Raw genomic sequence first — 18,524 nt, 5'->3', positions numbered from 1 at the left:
GTAGAACGTGCAGACTCTGCACAGACAGTGTCCTAGCGGGGAATCGAACCTGGGACCCTGGTGCTGTGAAGCCACAGTGCTAGCCACTTGTACTACCATGCATGTGTGAAGTATAAACATCAACATGAGCCTAATAGATTAAATGGCCTGTATCTGTGCTGTAAATACTTTGTAATTGTTGCCAGTGTTAGCGAGTGACTCCGAGGGCGTGTTTCTCTGCCTACCTCATTCTTGCAAGTATTTACTTTAAATGGAGTGAGGCCCAAATTGAAATGATGGACAGAGAGATACCTGACAAGCATTTCGTTCCTCATAAATTTAGAGTACCCAATTCATTTTTTCCAATTAAGGGCCAATTTAGCGTGGCCAATCCACCTACCTAACACCTCTTTGGGTTGTGGGGGAGAAACCCACGCAGACACGGGGAGAATGTGCAAACTCCACACGGACAGTGACCCAGAGCCGGGATCGATCCCGGGTCCTCGGTGCCGTGAGGCAACGGTGCTAACCATTTGTGCCACTGTGCTGCCCTGTATCTGACAGGCATTTGAAGTACCCTCCCACAGTCGTCACCAAATTCATTTCTAGGCCATGTTATTTTCTCCCAGGTTGCTCCCTTTCACGTCTGAAAGTAACCAGCCATCCTGGAGTCTAGTTTCCCATGCAGTCTCCAGCATGGACGAGTTGGGCTGAATGGCCTTTTTCTGCACCTTTAATCCAATTTGAGGTGCTGAATGAATGATTGAACTACATTGGCAGTTTTATGATCCTTTTGTTCTTTTAAAGTGTTGGAATGTGTTCAATGCTGACTCGGCTATTATTATTATTGCCCATCCCTAGTTCTCCTATTAACGAGCTTGATTGGCTGTCTTTAAAAAAAGCTTGAGGAGTTAGTCACAGACTCCAGTTAGGCATGACAAATCCCTTTGATTTGGCTTTTAACAAAAAGACTGCGCTTCACTTTTCCTGCAGGCTGCCAGTGTACACTTTTTAAAAAAAAAAGTACATTTAAAGTACACAATTCTTTTTTTTTCCAATTAAGGGGCAATTTGGCGTGGCCAATCCATCTATACTGCATATCTTTTGGGTTGTGGGGGCGAGACCCATGCAGACACGGGGAGAATGTGCAAATTTCACACGGACAGTGACCCAGAGCCGGGATCGATCCCGGATCCTCGGTGCCGTGAGGCAGCGGGGCTAACCACTGCGCCACCGTGCTGCCCCCCCCCCCTCCCCCCCCCCCTCCCCCCCCTCCCCCCCCCCCCCCCCCTCCCCCCCCCCCTCCCCCCCTTCCCCCCCCCCCCCCTCCCCCCCCCTCCCCCCCCTCCCCCCCCCCTCTCCCCCCTCCCCCCCTCCCCCCCCCCCCCCCCCCCCCCCCTCCTGTACACTGAATGGATTTATTACATTCAGTGGGATGGTGGGATTTGAACTTGCAATCGTCGATTTGCCAGTTCAGTGCCATAACCTATCCCCATACTGTGCAAAGAGAAACCAGTTGGATAGTACCTTTTTGAGCCTTGATGTTTCGGGAGTGAAACGCCGATTGTGGGTCAACGGTCATTTTTACCTTTTTTTTAAAAAAAATTTTATTCAGATTTTCACAAAATATCAGTAACAGAAAATATTAACAAAAAATATTAACAACTAAGAAAAACAAGAAAGAGCAACCCCCCCCCCCCCCCCCCCCCCCCCCGGTAAATACAAAAAAGAAGAAATAGATTAACACCTGTCATAAACAAAGAAGTGGAGATGCCGGCGTTGGACTGGGGTGAGAACAGTAAGAAGTCTTACAACACCAGGTTAAAGTCCAACAGGTTTTTTCAAACACGAGCTTTCGGAGCACGGCTCCTTCTTCAGGTGGAGAAGTCACCTGAAGAAGGAGCCGTGCTCCGAAAGCTCGTGTTTGAAACAAACCTGTTGGACTTTAACCTGGTGTTGTAAGACTTCTTACTATAAACAAAGAACACATGTACACGTCCTTTCATCCCAACCCACCGAAACGACCCCCCCCTCCCCGGATTGCTGCTGCTGTCGGCCTTTTTCCCTCCCGTTCTGCCAGGAAATCTAGGAAAGGCTGCCACCGCCTGAAAAACCCCTGTACTGATCCCCTCAGAGCAAATTTCACCCTCTCCAATTTGATGAACCCCACCATATCATTGATCCAGGCCTCCACGCTTGGGGGCCTCGCATTCTTCCACTGAAGAAGAATCCTCCGCCGGGCTACTAGGGACGCAAAGGCCAGAACACCGGCCTCTTTCGCCTCCTGCACTCCCAGCTCCACTGCAACCCCAAATATTGCGAGTCCCCAGCCTGGCTTGACCCTGTATCCTACCATCCTCGACACCGTGCTTGCTACCCCCTTCCAAAATTCCCCCAATGCCGGACATGCCCAGAACATATGGGCATGGTTCGCTGGGCTCCCCGAGTACACCTGTCTTCGCCCCCAAAGAACCTACTCATCCTCGTCCCGGTCATATGAGCCCTATGTAGCACGTTGAACTGTATGAGGCTAAGCCTCGCACAAGAAGAGGAGGAGTTCACTCTTTCCAGAGCATCCGCCCACGTCCCCCCCTCAATCTCCTCACCCAGCTCTTCTTCCCATTTACCCTTCAGCTCCTCCACCGAGGCCTCGTCTCTCCTGCATCACTTGGTACATGTCCGAAATCCTCCCCCCACCAACCCACACCCCCGAGAGCACCCTGTCCTGGACCTCACGTGGGGGCAACAGAGGGAACCCCGCCACCTGCCGCCTGGCAAATGCCCTTACCTGCATATACCTAAAAATGTTCCCCGGGGGGAGCCCGAATTTCTCCTCTAACTCACCCAGGCTCGCAAACTTCCCGTCTACAAACAGGTCCCTCAACCTCCAAGCGCCTGCCCTATGCCAACTCAGGAACCCGCCATCGATTCTCCCTGGAACAAACCGGTGGTTCCCCCGTATTGGGGGAACCCTAACCTCCCCCCTGTGCCGTCTCCATTGCCCCCAAATTTTGTGGGTAGCCGCCACCACCGGGCTCGTGGTATACCTCGTTGGAGGGAGCGGCAATGGCGCCGTTCCCAGCGCCTCCAGGCTCGTGTCCCCACAGGACGCCATCTCCATCCTCTTCCATGCTGCCCCTTCCCCGTCTATTACCCACTTGCGCACCATCGCTGCGTTGGCAGCCCAATAGTACCCACAGAGGCTGGGCCGTGCCAGCCCCCCCATCCCTGCCCTGCTCCAAAAACACCCTTCTCACCCTCGGGGTCCCGTGTGCCCATACAAACCCCGTGATGCTCCTGTTGACCCTCCTAAAAACGGCCTTCGGGATAAGGATGGGGAGGCACTGGAACAGGAACAAAAACCTCAGGAGCACCGTCATCTTGACTGACTGCACCCTGCCCACCAGCGACAACGGCAACATGTTCCATCTTTTAAACTCCTCCTCCATTTGCTCCACCAGCCTTGTAAGGTTAAGTTTGTGGAGGGCCCCCCCCCCCCCCAGCTCCTAGCCACCTGGACTCCCAGGTACCTAAAGCTCCTCTCCGCCCTTTTTAGTGGGAGCCTACCAATCCCCCCCTCCTGATCCCCCGGGTTCACGACGAACAGCTCGCTCTTACCCAGGTTGAGCTTGTACCCTGAGAAGTCCCCAAGTTCCCTGAGAATCTTCATCATCTCCGGCATTCCCCCCACTGGGTCTGCCACATATAGCAATACGTCATCCGCGTAAAGCGACACTCGGTGCTCCTCCCCACCCCGCACCAGTCCCCTCCAGTTCATCGACTCCCTTAACGCCATGGCCAGGGGTTCGATTGCCAACGTAAAGAGCAAGGGGGACAAGGGACATCCCTGTCTCGTCCCTCGGTGTAACCGAAAGTACTCCGATCTCCTCCTATTCGTGGCAACGCTCGCCATCGGGGCCTCGTATAACAACCTCACCCATCTGACAAACCCCTCCCCAAACCTTTCCAGCACCTCCCACAGGTACCCCCACAACCCTATCAAAGGCCTTCTCTGCGTCTAGCGCCACCACTATCTCCACTTCCCCCGCTACCGCCGGCATCATTATAACATTCAAGAGCCTCCGTATGTTGGTGTTCAGCTGCCTTCCCTTCACGAACCCCGTCTGGTCCTCGTGGATGACCCACGGCACACGAACCCCGTCTGGTCCTCGTGGATGACCCACAGCACACAGTCCTCTATCCTTGTGGCCAAGATCTTCGCCAACAGCTTGGCGTCTACATTTAACAGTGAGATCAGCCTGTATGATCCACATTGCAAGGGGTCCTTGTCCCGCTTAAGGATCAAGGAAATCAGTGCCCAGGACATAGTCGGGGGCAAAGCCCCCCCCCCCCCCCCCCTCCCTTGCCTCGTTAAAGGTCCTAACCAACAGGGGACCCAGCAGGTCTGCATACATTTTATAGAATTCGACTGGGAACCCATCCGGCCCCGGCGCCTTCCCCCACTGCATGCTCCCTATCCCTTTGACCAGCTCAATCGGCGTCCCCAGTCACTCCACCTGCCCCTCCTCCACCTTCGAGAATCTCAGCCGGTCCAAGAAGCGCCCCATTCCCCCCCCCCCCCCCCTCCGCTGGGGGTTCAGACCGATCCAATTCCCCGTAAAAGTCCCTGAAGACCCCATTGATGTCTACCCCCTTCGCACCACATTCTCTCCCCTACCCTTAACTCCACCAATCTCCCTGGCCGCATCCCGCTTACGGAGCTGATGCGCCAGCATCCTGCTCGCCTTCTCCCCATATTCATAAGCCGCTCCCTGTGCCTTCCTCCACTGAGCTTCCGCCTTTCTGGTGGTCAGTAAGTCGAACTTGGCCTGAAGACTACGCCGCTCCCCCAGCAATCCCTCCTCCGGAGCCTCCGCGTATCTCCTTTCCACCCTCACCAACTCCCCCACCAGCCTCTCCCTCTCTCTCTGCTCTCTCCTCTCCCTATGGACTCGGATGGAGATCAACTCCCCTCTAATCACCGCCTTCAATGCTTCCCAGACCGTCCCCACTCGGACCTCCCCATTATCATTAACCTCCAGGTACCTCTTGATACATCCACGAACCCGCCCGCCCACCTCCTCATCTGCCAGCAGCCCCACCTCCAAGCGCCAGAGCGGGCGCTGGTCTCTCTCCTCCCCCAGCTCGAGGTCTACCCAGTGCGAGGCATGATCCGAAATGACTATCGCCGAATATTCGGCATCCTCCACCCTCGAAATCAGCCCCCTGCTCATAATTTAAAAATCGATCTGGGAATAGGCCTTATGCACATGGGAGAAGAATGAAAACTCCCTGGCCCTCGGCCTCGCAAACCTCCAAGGATCCACCCCTCCCATTTGGTCCATAAACCCCCTCAACACCTTAGCCGCCGCTGGCCTCCTACCCGTGCTAAATTGCCTCTTCAAGTGTTCAAATAGGTTAGGTGGGGTTATTGGGTTACATAGCTGGGGTGGAGGTGTGGGCTTAAGTAGGGTGCTCTCTCCAAGGGCTGGTACAGACTCGATGGGCCGAATGGGCCTCCTTCTGCACTGCAAATTCAATGATTCTATGATTCTCTACAATTGTGTGTTGGACAGCCAAGATCAGCAACTGTCTGGAGCCTGGTACCCAGTGGCCAGTCTAAATAAGTGGAGGAGGAGAGGATGCTGTCAACAGTGGCTACTGTACCTAAACAGAACAATAGGGAAGTAAGTTTTGCACAAAAGCAGTTCCTTATACGAATCAGAAGTCTTTAAACATTAGGCTTTTTGTGCGTTTTCCCTCCATTAGATTAAATGAGCCACTGGGATGCTGATGCACTGTGAGGGTTTGGTCTGACTTGTGGCTGTGGTGCTGGCACTCTGTATCCTTACAGCTCCGCACAGTCCCTATTGCTAATAAAACGTTTAAACTGTTCATTTATCAAACATCGTGACTGGTTGGAAAAGCAGCAATGATCCTGATTTACGACAGGGATTTTTATTCATTGAAGATTAATCTGTCTTGGTGATGTTCTAACTGTTGCTTAAGTACTCTTGAGTTTTCCATCTTATGTATTATTCACATGATGTTTAATTGAACTTGTACATGTTTCCCCGCCCCATCCCTACCCTGGGTATTCCCCGATGAAATGTTTAAACACACAAGTAAGAGCAGGGGGGGGGAAGAAACAAGTAGAATTATTTGAACGTTCTGTGTGAGAGGGTGGCACAGTGGTTAGCACTGCTGCCTCGGGGCTCCAAGGACCCGGGTTCGATCCCGGACCCGGGTCACTGTCCGTGTGGAGTTTGCACATTCTCCCCGTGTCTGCGAAGGTCTCACCCCCACAACCCAAAGATGTGCAGAGTAGGTGAATCGGCAAATCTCATTTCCCCTTAATTGGGGAAAAAAGAATTGGGTACTCTAAATAAAAAAAAAAAGAATGTTCTGTGTGATTCCTACACAATCACTATCAAGACTGATTCCTGGCAACATTCAAGGTTAAATGCCTATTTCAAATGCTGTCAGTAAATATACTGTTCTTATAATATGTTTACACCATATCCATCTGCCGTTTGGATAAACGATGATTTTCTTAATCAAAATGGTAAAGGTTTCTTTCACTTGGGGCACAGTAATGACTTGTCCAGTGGTGTTTCTCTTTGATCAGGGACTTTCTGTTCCCATGGTGCTATTTAGCTTGCAATGGCTTCTGACTCTGTTTATTATCTGTCAAATGTTTAAAATAATCTTGAGTTTTTGTGCACTTGCTGCCCAGATTTCTCTGTTCGAAAGTCTGGCTCACGTTGCTTACTGGAGACGGCCTGTGTGAGTTTGTCACGGGGACTGTCACACTTGAAATGAAAATGAAATGAAAATCGCTTATTGTCACGAGTAGGCTTCAATGAAGTTACTGTGAAAAGCCCCGAGTCGCCACATTCCGGCGCCTGTCCGGGGAGGCTGGTACGGGAATCGAACCGTGCTGCTGGCCTGCTTGGTCTGCTTTAAAAGCCAGCGATTTAGCCCAGTGAGCTAAACCAGAGTGTTCGCACTCGGCCTTTGTTAGACGGCGGAAAGAAATCCTTTTCATCCCTCGTGCACCCAAATTGTGAAAGGCAAGCGGCGACCGATTTAACAAATGTTGCAGTGCGTGAGCTACAATCTTACCAACGCCAACCCGTTCTGCTTGAATTTTGTTTAGGGGATATTCGACAGCTCCTGGTATGGATCAAAAAGAACTTGCTCAAAGAGCGGCCAGAGCTTTTCATTCAAGGCGACACTGTGTAAGTTGAAGTTCAGCTCTCTGTGTGGTGGGTAGGTACGCGCGCACTCGCACCCACACGTGGCTTCGTGAGTAGCCCAGCCACGTAGCCCAGCCACGTAGCCCAGCCACGTAGCCCAGCCACGTAGGCCGGGCAGAGCCCGACTGGCCTCAACTCTGATAACTTGCCTTTATCCAGTTACTTGGTATTGGCTGGGGCATGCTGGACCACACAATCGGCTTCAGCAACCACAAATAAGGCTGCATTATTCCCTGTTTATACTGTGCGGTGTTTGACAGGCTGTAGCTGCTGATGAGTCAGATCGGTGCTTATTGAAGAAGGATTGAATTTGAATTTCGAGCCCTGTGCTTGTTGACGCTGCCCAGTGTTGTCATTCCGATTCACACGGTTTCTGGAATATTCCGAATCACTGTTTCCTGACAGCCTTGGCTGGGAACCTGGGCTAATTGAGACACAAATCATAAACAGCCAAGGAACCCCTTCACCCCAGGGGTAGAATTGAGGTAACGAAAGCAGCCAAACACTGTGCTTTGGCATCAGTAACCTCACCACCATCCCGGTTTCCAATCAGAGCTTTGTTTCGAAAGTGATTTTGTTTTTCTAGGGCACTTTCTGTCCACATGAGGCGTCTCATTAAAGGAGCGTTACATTGTTCAGGGTGAGGACGAATCAGCTGGGCTTTCGACCCACACTACTAACCATAATACATGCAAGGGTGTTGAGTAAGGGCGAGATCAGATATTGGGCAAAATTTCCCACAGTTGAATAGCTGGCTGCTGCTGAATGAGGGCCACTTGAGCGAGGTACAATTGGGTCCTTTCACCTTGGACCCAGCTCCATAAATTAGGCACCCCACTCGATAGAGAGGAGTCAACGCTGTCACTCGTGGATTCCTGCCACGAAAAATAAGGGGATTTCCAACAGAGATGATTATTGAGATGAACAATTGCCTTTGTGTTGCTGAAAAAAGAGACATGCTGTCAAAGCTTTTCATCTTGCACACATCAGGACAGATACAAGAATGGCAAATTTCAAACGGAACAGCAATATATGTTGCATGTGTAGAGGAGTGCTGATTGGTTAGTAAGTCAGTTTTGATTTGATCGAGATGCTCCCATGGTAGATGCACCAAGGTGCTATGGTTTCCCCATTCTTGCGTTTATTCCAGAGACCCTCCTGTAAAATATCAGCACACTCCCAGAGACCCCCTGTAAAATATCAGCACACTCCCAGAGACCCCCTGTAAAATATCAGCACACTCCCAGAGACCCCCCTGTAAAATATCAGCACACTCCCAGAGACCCCCCTGTAAAATATTTGCACACTCCCAGAGACCCCCTGTAAAATATCAGGACACTCCCAGAGACCCCCCCCCTGTAAAATATCAGCACACTCCCAGAGATGCCCTGTAAAATATCAGCACACTCCCAGAGACCCTCCTGTAAAATATCAGCACACTCCCAGAGACCCCCCTGTAAAATATCAGCACACTCCCAGAGACCCCCTGTAAAATAAGAGCACACACCCAGAGACCCCCCCTGTAAAATATCAGCACACTCCCAGAGACCCCCCTGTAAAATATCAGCACACTCCCAGAGACCCCCCTGTAAAATATCAGCACACCAGCAGAGACCCCCTGTAAAATATCAGCACACTCCCAGAGACCCCCCCTGTAAAATATCAGCACACTCCCAGAGACCCTCCTGTAAAATATCAGCACACTCCCAGAGACACCTTGTAAAATATCAGCACACTCCCAGAGACACCTTGTAAAATATCAGCACACTCCCAGACACCCTCCTGTAAAATATCAGCACACCAGCAGAGACCCCCTGTAAAATATCAGCACACACCCAGAGACCCCCCCTGTAAAATATCAGCACACTCCCAGAGACCCTCCTGTAAAATATCAGCACACTCCCAGAGACCCTCCTGTAAAATATCAGCACACTCCCAGAGATGCCCTGTAAAATATCAGCACACTCCCAGAGATGCCCTGTAAAATATCAGCACACTCCCAGAGACCCTCCTGTAAAATATCAGCACACTCCCAGAGATGCCCTGTAAAATATCAGCACACTCCCAGAGATGCCCTGTAAAATATCAGCACACTCCCAGAGACCCTCCTGTAAAATATCAGCACACTCCCAGAGACCCTCCTGTAAAATATCAGCACACTCCTAGAGACCCCCCTGTAAAATATCAGCACACTCCCAGAGATGCCCTGTAAAATATCAGCACACTCCCAGAGACCCCCCCCTGTAAAATATCAGCACACTCCCAGAGACCCCCCTGTAAAATATCAGTACATTCCCAGAGACCCCCCTGTAAAATATCAGCACACTCCCAGAGACCCCCCTGTAAAATATCAGCACACTCCCAGAGACCCCCCTGTAAAATATCAGCACACTCCCAGAGACCCCCCTGTAAAATATCAGCACACTCCCAGAGATGCCCTGTAAAATATCAGCACACTCCCAGAGATGCCCTGTAAAATATCAGCACACTCCCAGACACCCTTCTGTAAAATATCAGCACACTCCCAGACACCCTTCTGTAAAATATCAGCACACTCCCAGAGATGCCCTGTAAAATATCAGCACACTCCCAGAGATGCCCTGTAAAATATCAGCACACTCCCAGAGACCCTCCTGTAAAATATCAGCACACTCCCAGAGACCCTCCTGTAAAATATCAGCACACTCCTAGAGACCCACTGTAAAATATCAGCACACTCCCAGAGACCCCCCTGTAAAATATCAGCACACTCCTAGAGACCCACTGTAAAATATCAGCACACTCCCAGAGACCCCCCTGTAAAATATCAGCACACTCCCAGAGACCCTCCTGTAAAATATCAGCACACTCCCAGAGACCCTCCTGTAAAATATCAGCACACTCCTAGAGACCCACTGTAAAATATCAGCACACTCCCAGAGACCCCCCTGTAAAATATCAGCACACTCCCAGAGACCCCCCTGTAAAATATCAGCACACTCCCAGAGACACTCCTGTAAAATATCCGCACACTCCCCGGACCCCCCTGTAAAATATCAGCACACTCCCCGGACCTCCTGTAAAATATCAGCACACTCCCAGAGACCCCCCCTGTAAAATATCAGCGCACTCACGGACCCCCCTGTAAAATATCAGCACACTCCCAGAGACACCTTGTAAAATATCAGTGCACTCCCCGGACCCCCCTGTAAAATATCAGCACACTCCCAGAGACCCCGCTCTAAAATATCAGCACACTCCCAGAGACCCCCCCCCTGTAAAATATCAGCACACTCCCAGCGACCCCCCTGTAAAATATCAGCACACTCCCAGAGACCCCCCCCTGTAAAATATCAGCACACTCCCAGAGACACCTTGTAAAATATCAGCACACTCCCAGAGACCCCCCCCCCTGTAAAATATCAGCACACTCCCAGAGACACCTTGTAAAATATCAGCACACTGCCAGAGACACCCCCCTGTAAAATATCAGCACACTCCCAGAGACCCCCCTGTAAAATATCAGCACACTCCCAGAGACCCCCTTGTAAAATATCAGCACACTCCCTGGGCCCCCTGTAAAATATCAGCACACTCCCAGAGACCCCACTGTAAAATATCAGCACACTCCCAGAGACCCACTGTAAAATATCAGCACACTCCCAGAGACCCCCTGTAAAATAAGAGCACACTCCCAGAGACACCCCTGTAAAATATCAGCACACTCCCCGGACCTCCTGTAAAATATCAGCACACTCCCAGAGACCCCCCCTGTAAAATATCAGCGCACTCCCCGGACCTCCCTGTAAAATATCAGCACACTCCCAGAGACACCTTGTAAAATATCAGCACACTCCCCGGACCTCCCTGTAAAATATCAGCACACTCCCAGAGACCCCCCTGTAAAATATCAGCACACTCCCAGAGACCCCCCCTGTAAAATATCAGCACACTCCCAGAGACCCCCCTGTAAAATATCAACACACTCCCAGAGACCCCCCCTGTAAAATATCAGCACACTCCCAGAGACACCTTGTAAAATATCAGCACACGCCCAGAGACCCTCCTGTAAAATATCAGCACACTCCCAGAGACCCTCCTGTAAAATATCAGCACACTCCCAGAGACCCTCTTGTAAAATATCAGCACACTCCCAGAGACACCTTGTAAAATATCAGCACACTCCCAGAGACCCCCCCTGTAAAATATCAGCACACTCCCAGAGACACCTTGTAAAATATCAGCACACTGCCAGAGACCCTCTTGTAAAATATCAGCACACTCCCAGAGACCCTCTTGTAAAATATCAGCACACTGCCAGAGACACCCCCCTGTAAAATATCAGCACACTCCCAGAGACACCTTGTAAAATATCAGCACACTCCCTGGGCCCCCTGTAAAATATCAGCACACTCCCAGAGACCCCCCTGTAAAATATCAGCACACTCCCAGAGACCCCTCCTGTAAAATATCAGCACACTCCCAGAGACCCCCTTGTAAAATATCAGCACACTCCCTGGGCCCCCTGTAAAATATCAGCACACTCCCAGAGACCCCCCTGTAAAATATCAGCGCACTCCCTGGGCCCCCTGTAAAATATCAGCACACTCCCAGAGACCCCCCTGTAAAATATCAGCACACTCCCTGGGCCCCCTGTAAAATATCAGCACACTCCCAGAGACCCCCTGTAAAATATCAGCACACTCCCAGAGATCCCCCTGTAAAATATCAGCACACTCCCAGAGACCCCCCTGTAAAATATCAGCACACTCACAATCTCATCATCGAGAAGACGGTGTGAACCTCCATCCTTGCTTCGCACACTGGGAACATTTTTAATAACGTGCAACAATGCAGGTAACAAACTAGTTAAGCCACAGAATTTCACGACTGATGAAAATAATAATGCCGGATATTGATATCCATGACCAGAGTTTATGAGCAGGAGTGTGGTAAGCAGCACTGTGAGGAGGGAGCGCTGTACCGAAGCGATCTGTTTGGAAGGGAGTCATAAACAATTTGTGTTCCATCAGACCTGGTGACACATGGTGTCTGGGGCCGAGCAGCACAGGGGAGCTGTGTGGCATGAATATTTAATGTTTCTCATTATTTTCTCTGCATCTTAACCAAGTATTTGTTATTAAATTTGGTGATGACTTGTTTGAAATGCAGCTTCATTTATCTGCTCTTTTGTGCTGACTATTTATTTGTGCGTGGGTGCTTTCCAATTAGACTTGATTGAACTTTTAACCTGTAATGTCTAAGCTGTATTCTGCCAACAGCTTGTCCCCTAAAGGTATCATCGCAGCCATCCCAAGTGATAAAGACACTCTGCTCTTACTATACAGCTAGAAAATGCTCAAAACCGTTATTCCGAGACCTTGCCCTCCACCTCCTCCTGCTCCCTTCCCCTTCAGTTATTGGTGAAGTGTTTAATGTGACACTGAGAGTCATATTGGTCCCTGCTTTGATCTCTGGCCCCTGTTGTTCTCAGTTAGGAAAAGCTTAATTTGCCTTCAATGGCCCATGCCGAGGAGCAAGAATAATCACCCAGGCCTCCTGGTGTCCGGCAAGTGACATTTACCACAAAGTACCTATTCGAAAGAAGGAGTTTGCATTTATTTGGCGGCCCTCAGGACACCCCAACATGCTTCACAGCCAATGGGCTACCTTTCGAAGTGCAGTCACTGCAGTAATATAGAAAAGATGGCAGCCGGTTTGCAAGCAGCAAGCTCTGATGAACCAGATAATATGTTATTGTGATGATAAACGCAGCAAATGCTAGCAGTCCTGGCAGGTCAAGCAGAGTCTGTGGAGAGAAAAATGACCAAACGTTTCATCGGAGTACAAAGGTCATCGACCTGCAAATGAACTCTATTTTTGTCTTCACAGATTGTATCTGACCTGCTGAGTGTTTCCAACATTTCTGGTTTTCTTTCAGATTTCCGGCATCCGCGGTATTTTGCTTGTCTATCTGTATTTAATGAGGTTGGTTGAAGGATAGACATTGACCGAGTTCCAGCAGAGAACGGCCCTGCTCCTCTTCACAAAGGTTCCAGGGGATCTTTTGCATCTGACTGAGATGGCAGGCAGCCTATCTGAAAGACAACACCCCATGGTCTACATCCTCGAGAGCGGATGTGCTGGTTATAATTTTCCAAAGTTCCCTCGATTCTTGAATGGCCACGTTGGGTTGGAATTTAATAAATGTTAATACTGCTATTAAAGAAAGGAGGATGAGAGCAAAACGGAAACACAGGCCAGGTGGCCTGAAAATACTGGAATCTATAACTAAGCAATGCATTTACAAAATCGTAATATGGTCAAAGTCAACCTGGTTTAGCAAAAGGACCCTTTTGACAAATTTATTAGAGGTTTTTGAAGATGTAACTAGTCGGATAGACAAGGTTTGGCAGGTGGTGCTTGATGAGATGGGTGGGTGGGCCGCTCTGGATTCTGCGCTCTCTTTCCACTGGTTCCGCTTGGCCTCCACGTGTTCCACTCTGCAACACTTCTTCTCCAGTTTGTGCGTTCTCAGGTAAGCGATTCCCACGTGTCAGTGGGGATGTTGCATTAATTCAGGGAGCCTTTCAGAATTTCCTTGTAGAGCTTCCATTGCCCTCCTGTTGATCGCTTGTCATTGCAGAGTTCGGAGTGGAGAACTTGTTTTGGCAGTCCTGTTTCGGGCATGTAGGCAATGTGGGACACCCATTGCACGTAGCTGGTTGAGCATGACCAGTGCCTCGATACTGGGGATATTGGCCTAGGAGACGACGCTCATGGTGCACCTACCCTGCCAGCGGATTTGCAGGATTTGCGGAGGCAGCGTTGATGATATCTCTCCAGGGATTTGCGGTGTCTGCTGCACATTGTCCATGTGTCTGCTGCATACAGGAGGGTGGGGACTACGGACCATGAGCTTGGTGCTGGGTTTGAGATCTCTGCCTTCGAATACTCTGCTCCTCAGGGATCCAAAGACTGCACTGGCGCATTGGAGTCTATACTGGATTTCGTCGTCAATGTCTGCTCACAGCGAGAGGAGACTCCCGAGATATGGAAAATGATCCACATTGTCCACAGACTTACCATGGATTTTGATGGTTGGGGGGCAGTTTTGTTTGGCAGGAGCGAGCTGGTAGAGAACCTTTGTTGTCCGAATGTTTAGTCTGAGGCCCATTCTCTCATTTGCCTCAGTGAATGCATCAATGATGGTTATAACTCGGCCTCAGAGTGTGCCGCACACAGGCTTGAGGTTGAATAGATTCCTGCTTGCCCAGTAGGCTGGCTCCACTCCAGCAGGGAGCTTCAGGGTGACGGGGGTAGAGTGTTGCTGCGAGGAAGATGGAGAAGAGCATTGGTGCGATGACACAGCCTGTTTGACTCCAGTTTGCACACACATTGTGTCTGTGGTGGTTCCGTTGGTGAGGATCGCGGCTTGCATGTCATCATGGAGCAGGCAGAGGATGGTGCCGAATTTCTGTGGCATCTGGGTTTGAGGATGCTCCACAATCCCTCATGGTTGACGAGGCCTGTGCAAGATCGAAGAAGGCCATGAGAGGTTGCCGCTGCTCCCTGCACTTTTCCTGGATTCCTTGCTCGCTGAGGATCGTGTCCATTAAGCTTCTAGATGGGCGGAAGCTGCATTGAGATTCGGGGAGGAGCTCTTCAGCCACTGGGAGGAGGCGGTTGAGGAGGATTCTCGCAATGATCATTCCCCTGGCGGAGTGTAGGGAAATCCCTCTGTAATTTCTGCAGTCAGACCTGTCTCCTTTCTTGAAGATGATCACAATTAAGACATCTCTGAGATCACCCAGCATGCCCTCCTCCTTCCAGACAAGGGTGATGAGGTCATGGATTCTTGCCAAGAATGCATCTACACCACATTTCAGCATTTCTGCGGCAATTCCATCTGCACCAGAGGCCTTGTTGTTCTTCAGCTGTCGGGTGGCTTTTCCGACCTCATGGCAAGCTGGAATTGTGCTGAGATGGTAGCGGGTAGCTGGGAATGGGATGGTATCGAGGACACTTGTGTCATAAGCTGTGTGTTTGTTGAGGAGGTCCTCGAAGTGCCCTTTCCAGCGGGCGTTGAGCGCCTCTCTGTCTTTCATGAACACCTCTCCGTTTTTCTCTCAGTGGGGTACACGGACCGTAGATGGTTTTGATTGTGCTGAAGAAGCCGCACACATCGTGGTTGTCGTCTGTTTCTTCTCACTTGGATTTTGGTGGAGCTGCCAGTTTAGGTACGATCTCCTGATCGGTCTGTTCGAACCGGTCTTGGTGTTTCCTGGTCGAGAGCCCGGGCGCCTCTTCGCAGGTGCTGACTGCGTTGGCTTTTAAGGAGGACTGGGCGCCGTTGCTGTTCTGCGACTCTGGCTCGTTGGTTGTCGCCAGGTTAACTGAAGCGCCGTCTGAGCCGCTGTTTCTTCTCGGAGTCTTTGGGTCCAACAACTTTGAATCTCCTTCAGCAGAGTTCCTTCATCCATTGTCGGTTTGGGGCCAGGGTGATGGAGATGGTAGAGCGGATTAACCGATGGTCAGTCCATTGTCGCCGGTTCCGCTCGTTGCGCGGGTGATGCGGGAGTCTGTGCGATCCCTCGCCCGGACAATGATCCAGTCTGTGAAGTGCCAGTGCTTGGAGCAGGGGTGTTGCCATGAGATCTTCTGCTTGTCCCTCTGGCGGAACAGGGTGTGTGTGATGACCAGGTCATGTTCGACACGTTTTGTCAGGAGGAGGACTTTGTTGACGTTTGTTTTCCCTACACCTTCCCTGCCTAACACATCTTTCCACAGTTTTGCATCGTTCATGACTGTAGCATTGAAGTCGCTGTGGAGAATCAGCTAGTCTCCCTTTGGAATGCGGGACAGCGATTGGTCGAGGCTGGAGTAGAATGCTTCTTTTGACTCGTCTGGTGCATCTAAGATTGGGGCGTGGGCACCGCCCGCTGCGATGTGCTGAGTCTGGGATAGGGTGAGCCGTAGGGTCATGAGTCGTTTGCTCATCCCGCAGGGGAGAACGTTCAGACGTCCGACCAACTTGTTTTTTAGAACGAAACCAACCCCGTAGAGACGGCATTCTTCTTCTAGTTTGCCTGTCCAGACGAAGGTGAATCCACCACCTTGTTGTTTCAGCTGTCCATCTCCTGCCAGTCATGTCTCACTCAGGGCGGTGATGTCAATGTCTTGGTGTCGGATTCCGGGCCTATGATGGCAGTGCGACGTTCAGGTCTGTTGCAGTTGTCCATGAGGGTCCTGACGTTCCAGGTCCCAACATTCATTTGGGTAGGTGGGATGGGGTTGGGATGGAAGATGCCTGTGCGTGGATTCTTTTAACGTGGACAGAGAGGCGCTCAACTACAGCCATCACACGGTCCCAGTGGAGAGAGGTCTTAGCTCAGTGGCAGGGAGATCCGAGACGACTGGATCAGGCTTTGTTGTAGGACGGGGACTAACACACATTCATCATCCTCCAATCATCTTGGGCTAAATCGCTGGCTTTGAAAGCAGACCAAGCAGGCCAGCAGCACGGTTCGATTCCCGTAACAGCCTCCCCGGACAGGCGCCGGAATGTGGCGACTAGGGGCTTTTCACAGTAACTTCATTTGAAGCCTACTCGTGACAATAAGCGATTTTCATTTTCATTTCATTTCATTTCATTTCATCTGCCTGCCTGTCAGTGACGGCACAGAGAAAGCGTGATGCCATTTCATTTTCACTTCCCCTCATGTCTTTCAGTCTCGCTCCAGCCACTGTTGCTCCCCTCACCCCACTGCTGCCCCCTCACCCCACTGTTGCTCCCCTCACCCCACTGCTGCTCCCCTCGCCCCGCCGCTGCCCCCTCACCCCACTGCTGCCCCCTCGCCCCGCCGCTGCCCCCTCACCCCACTGCTGCCCCCTCACCCCACTGCTGCCCCCTCACCCCACTGCTGCCCCCTCACCCCACTGCTGCTCCCCTCGCCCTACTGCTGCCCCCTCGCCCTGCCGCTGCCCCTTGCCCCGTCGCTGCCCCCTCACCCCACTGCTGCCCCCCTCACCCCACTGCTGCCCCCTCACCCCACTGCTGCCCCCTCACCCCACTGCTGCTCCCCTCGCCCTACTGCTGCCCCCTCGCCCTGCCGCTGCCCCTTGCCCCGTCGCTGCCCCCTCACCCCACTGCTGCCCCCTCACCCCACTGCTGCCCCCTCACCCCACTGCTGCCCCCTCACCCCACTGCTGCTCCCCTCTCCCCGGCGCTGCTCCCCTCACCCCACCGCTGCCCCCTCGCCCCACTGCTGCTCCCCTCGCCCCACTGCTGCCCCCTCACCCTGCCGCTGCCCCCTCGCCCCACTCCTTCCCCCTCACCCCACTGCTGCCCCCTCACCCCACTGCTGCCCCCTCACCCCACTGCTGCCCCCTCGCCCTGCCGCTGCCCCTTGCCCCACTACTGCTCCCCTCGCCCCGCTGCTGCCCCCTCACCCCACTGCTGCCCCCTCGCCCCACTGCTGCCCCCTCACCCCACTGCTGCTCCCCTCGCCCCGCCGCTGCCCCCTCGCCCCACCGCTGCCCCCTCACCCCACCGCTGCCCCCTTGCCCCGCCGCTGCCCCCCTCGCCCCGCCGCTGCCCCCTCGCCCCACCGCTGCCCCCTCGCCCCACCGCTGCCCCCCTCACCCCGCCGCTGCCCCCTCACCCCACCGCTGCCCCCTTGCCCCGCCGCTGCCCCCTCGTCCCACTACTGCTCCTCTCGTCCCACCGCTGCTCCCCTCACCCCGCCGCTGCTCCTCTCGCCCCACCGCTGCTCCCCTCACCCCGCCCCTGCTCCTCTCACCCCACTGCTGCCCCCTCACCCCACTGCTGCCCCCTCACCCCACTGCTGCCCCCTCACCCCACTGCTGCCCCCTCACCCCACTGCTGCCCCCTCGCCCCGCAGCTGCCGCCCTCGCCCCACCGCTGCCCTCTCACCCCACTGCTGCCCCCCTCACCCCACTGCTGGTCCCCTCACCTCACCGCTGCTCCCCTCACCTCACCGCTGCTCCCCTCACCCCGCCCCTGCTCCTCTCACCCCACTGCTGCCCCCTCACCCCACTGCTGCCCCCTCACCCCACTGCTGCCCCCTCACCCCACTGCTGCCCCCTCGCCCCGCAGCTGCCGCCCTCGCCCCACCGCTGCCCTCTCACCCCACTGCTGCCCCCCTCACCCCACCGCTGCTGCCCTCGCACCACCGCTGCCTCCTCTCACCCCGCCCCTGCTCCCTTCGCCCCGCCCCTGCTCCCCTCGCCCCGCCCCTGCTCCCCTCGCCCCGCCCCTGCTCCCCTCGCCCCGCCCCTGCTCCC

The 18,524-nt window shown here is 52.9% G+C and overlaps 1 protein-coding gene across 2 annotated transcripts in view; it reads left to right on the top strand.

Annotated features, from left to right (window-relative positions):
• urm1 (ubiquitin related modifier 1) overlaps positions 1–18,524 on the top strand; it is a 69,796-nt gene that overhangs the window by 36,349 nt on the left and 14,923 nt on the right. For both annotated transcript variants that reach the window (XM_038782279.1, XM_038782277.1), the window contains exon 3: positions 7,139–7,220. In XM_038782279.1, coding sequence (XP_038638207.1) covers positions 7,139–7,220 — 82 coding nt within the window. The remainder of the gene's footprint in view (positions 1–7,138; positions 7,221–18,524) is intronic.

The sequence above is a fragment of the Scyliorhinus canicula genome, chromosome 21 (genome assembly GCF_902713615.1).
Source record: "Scyliorhinus canicula chromosome 21, sScyCan1.1, whole genome shotgun sequence".
In the NCBI taxonomy this organism is placed as follows: domain Eukaryota; kingdom Metazoa; phylum Chordata; class Chondrichthyes; order Carcharhiniformes; family Scyliorhinidae; genus Scyliorhinus; species Scyliorhinus canicula.
The sequence above is the reverse complement of the archived record's forward strand: the minus strand, read 5'-3'. Positions and strand labels throughout refer to the sequence as shown.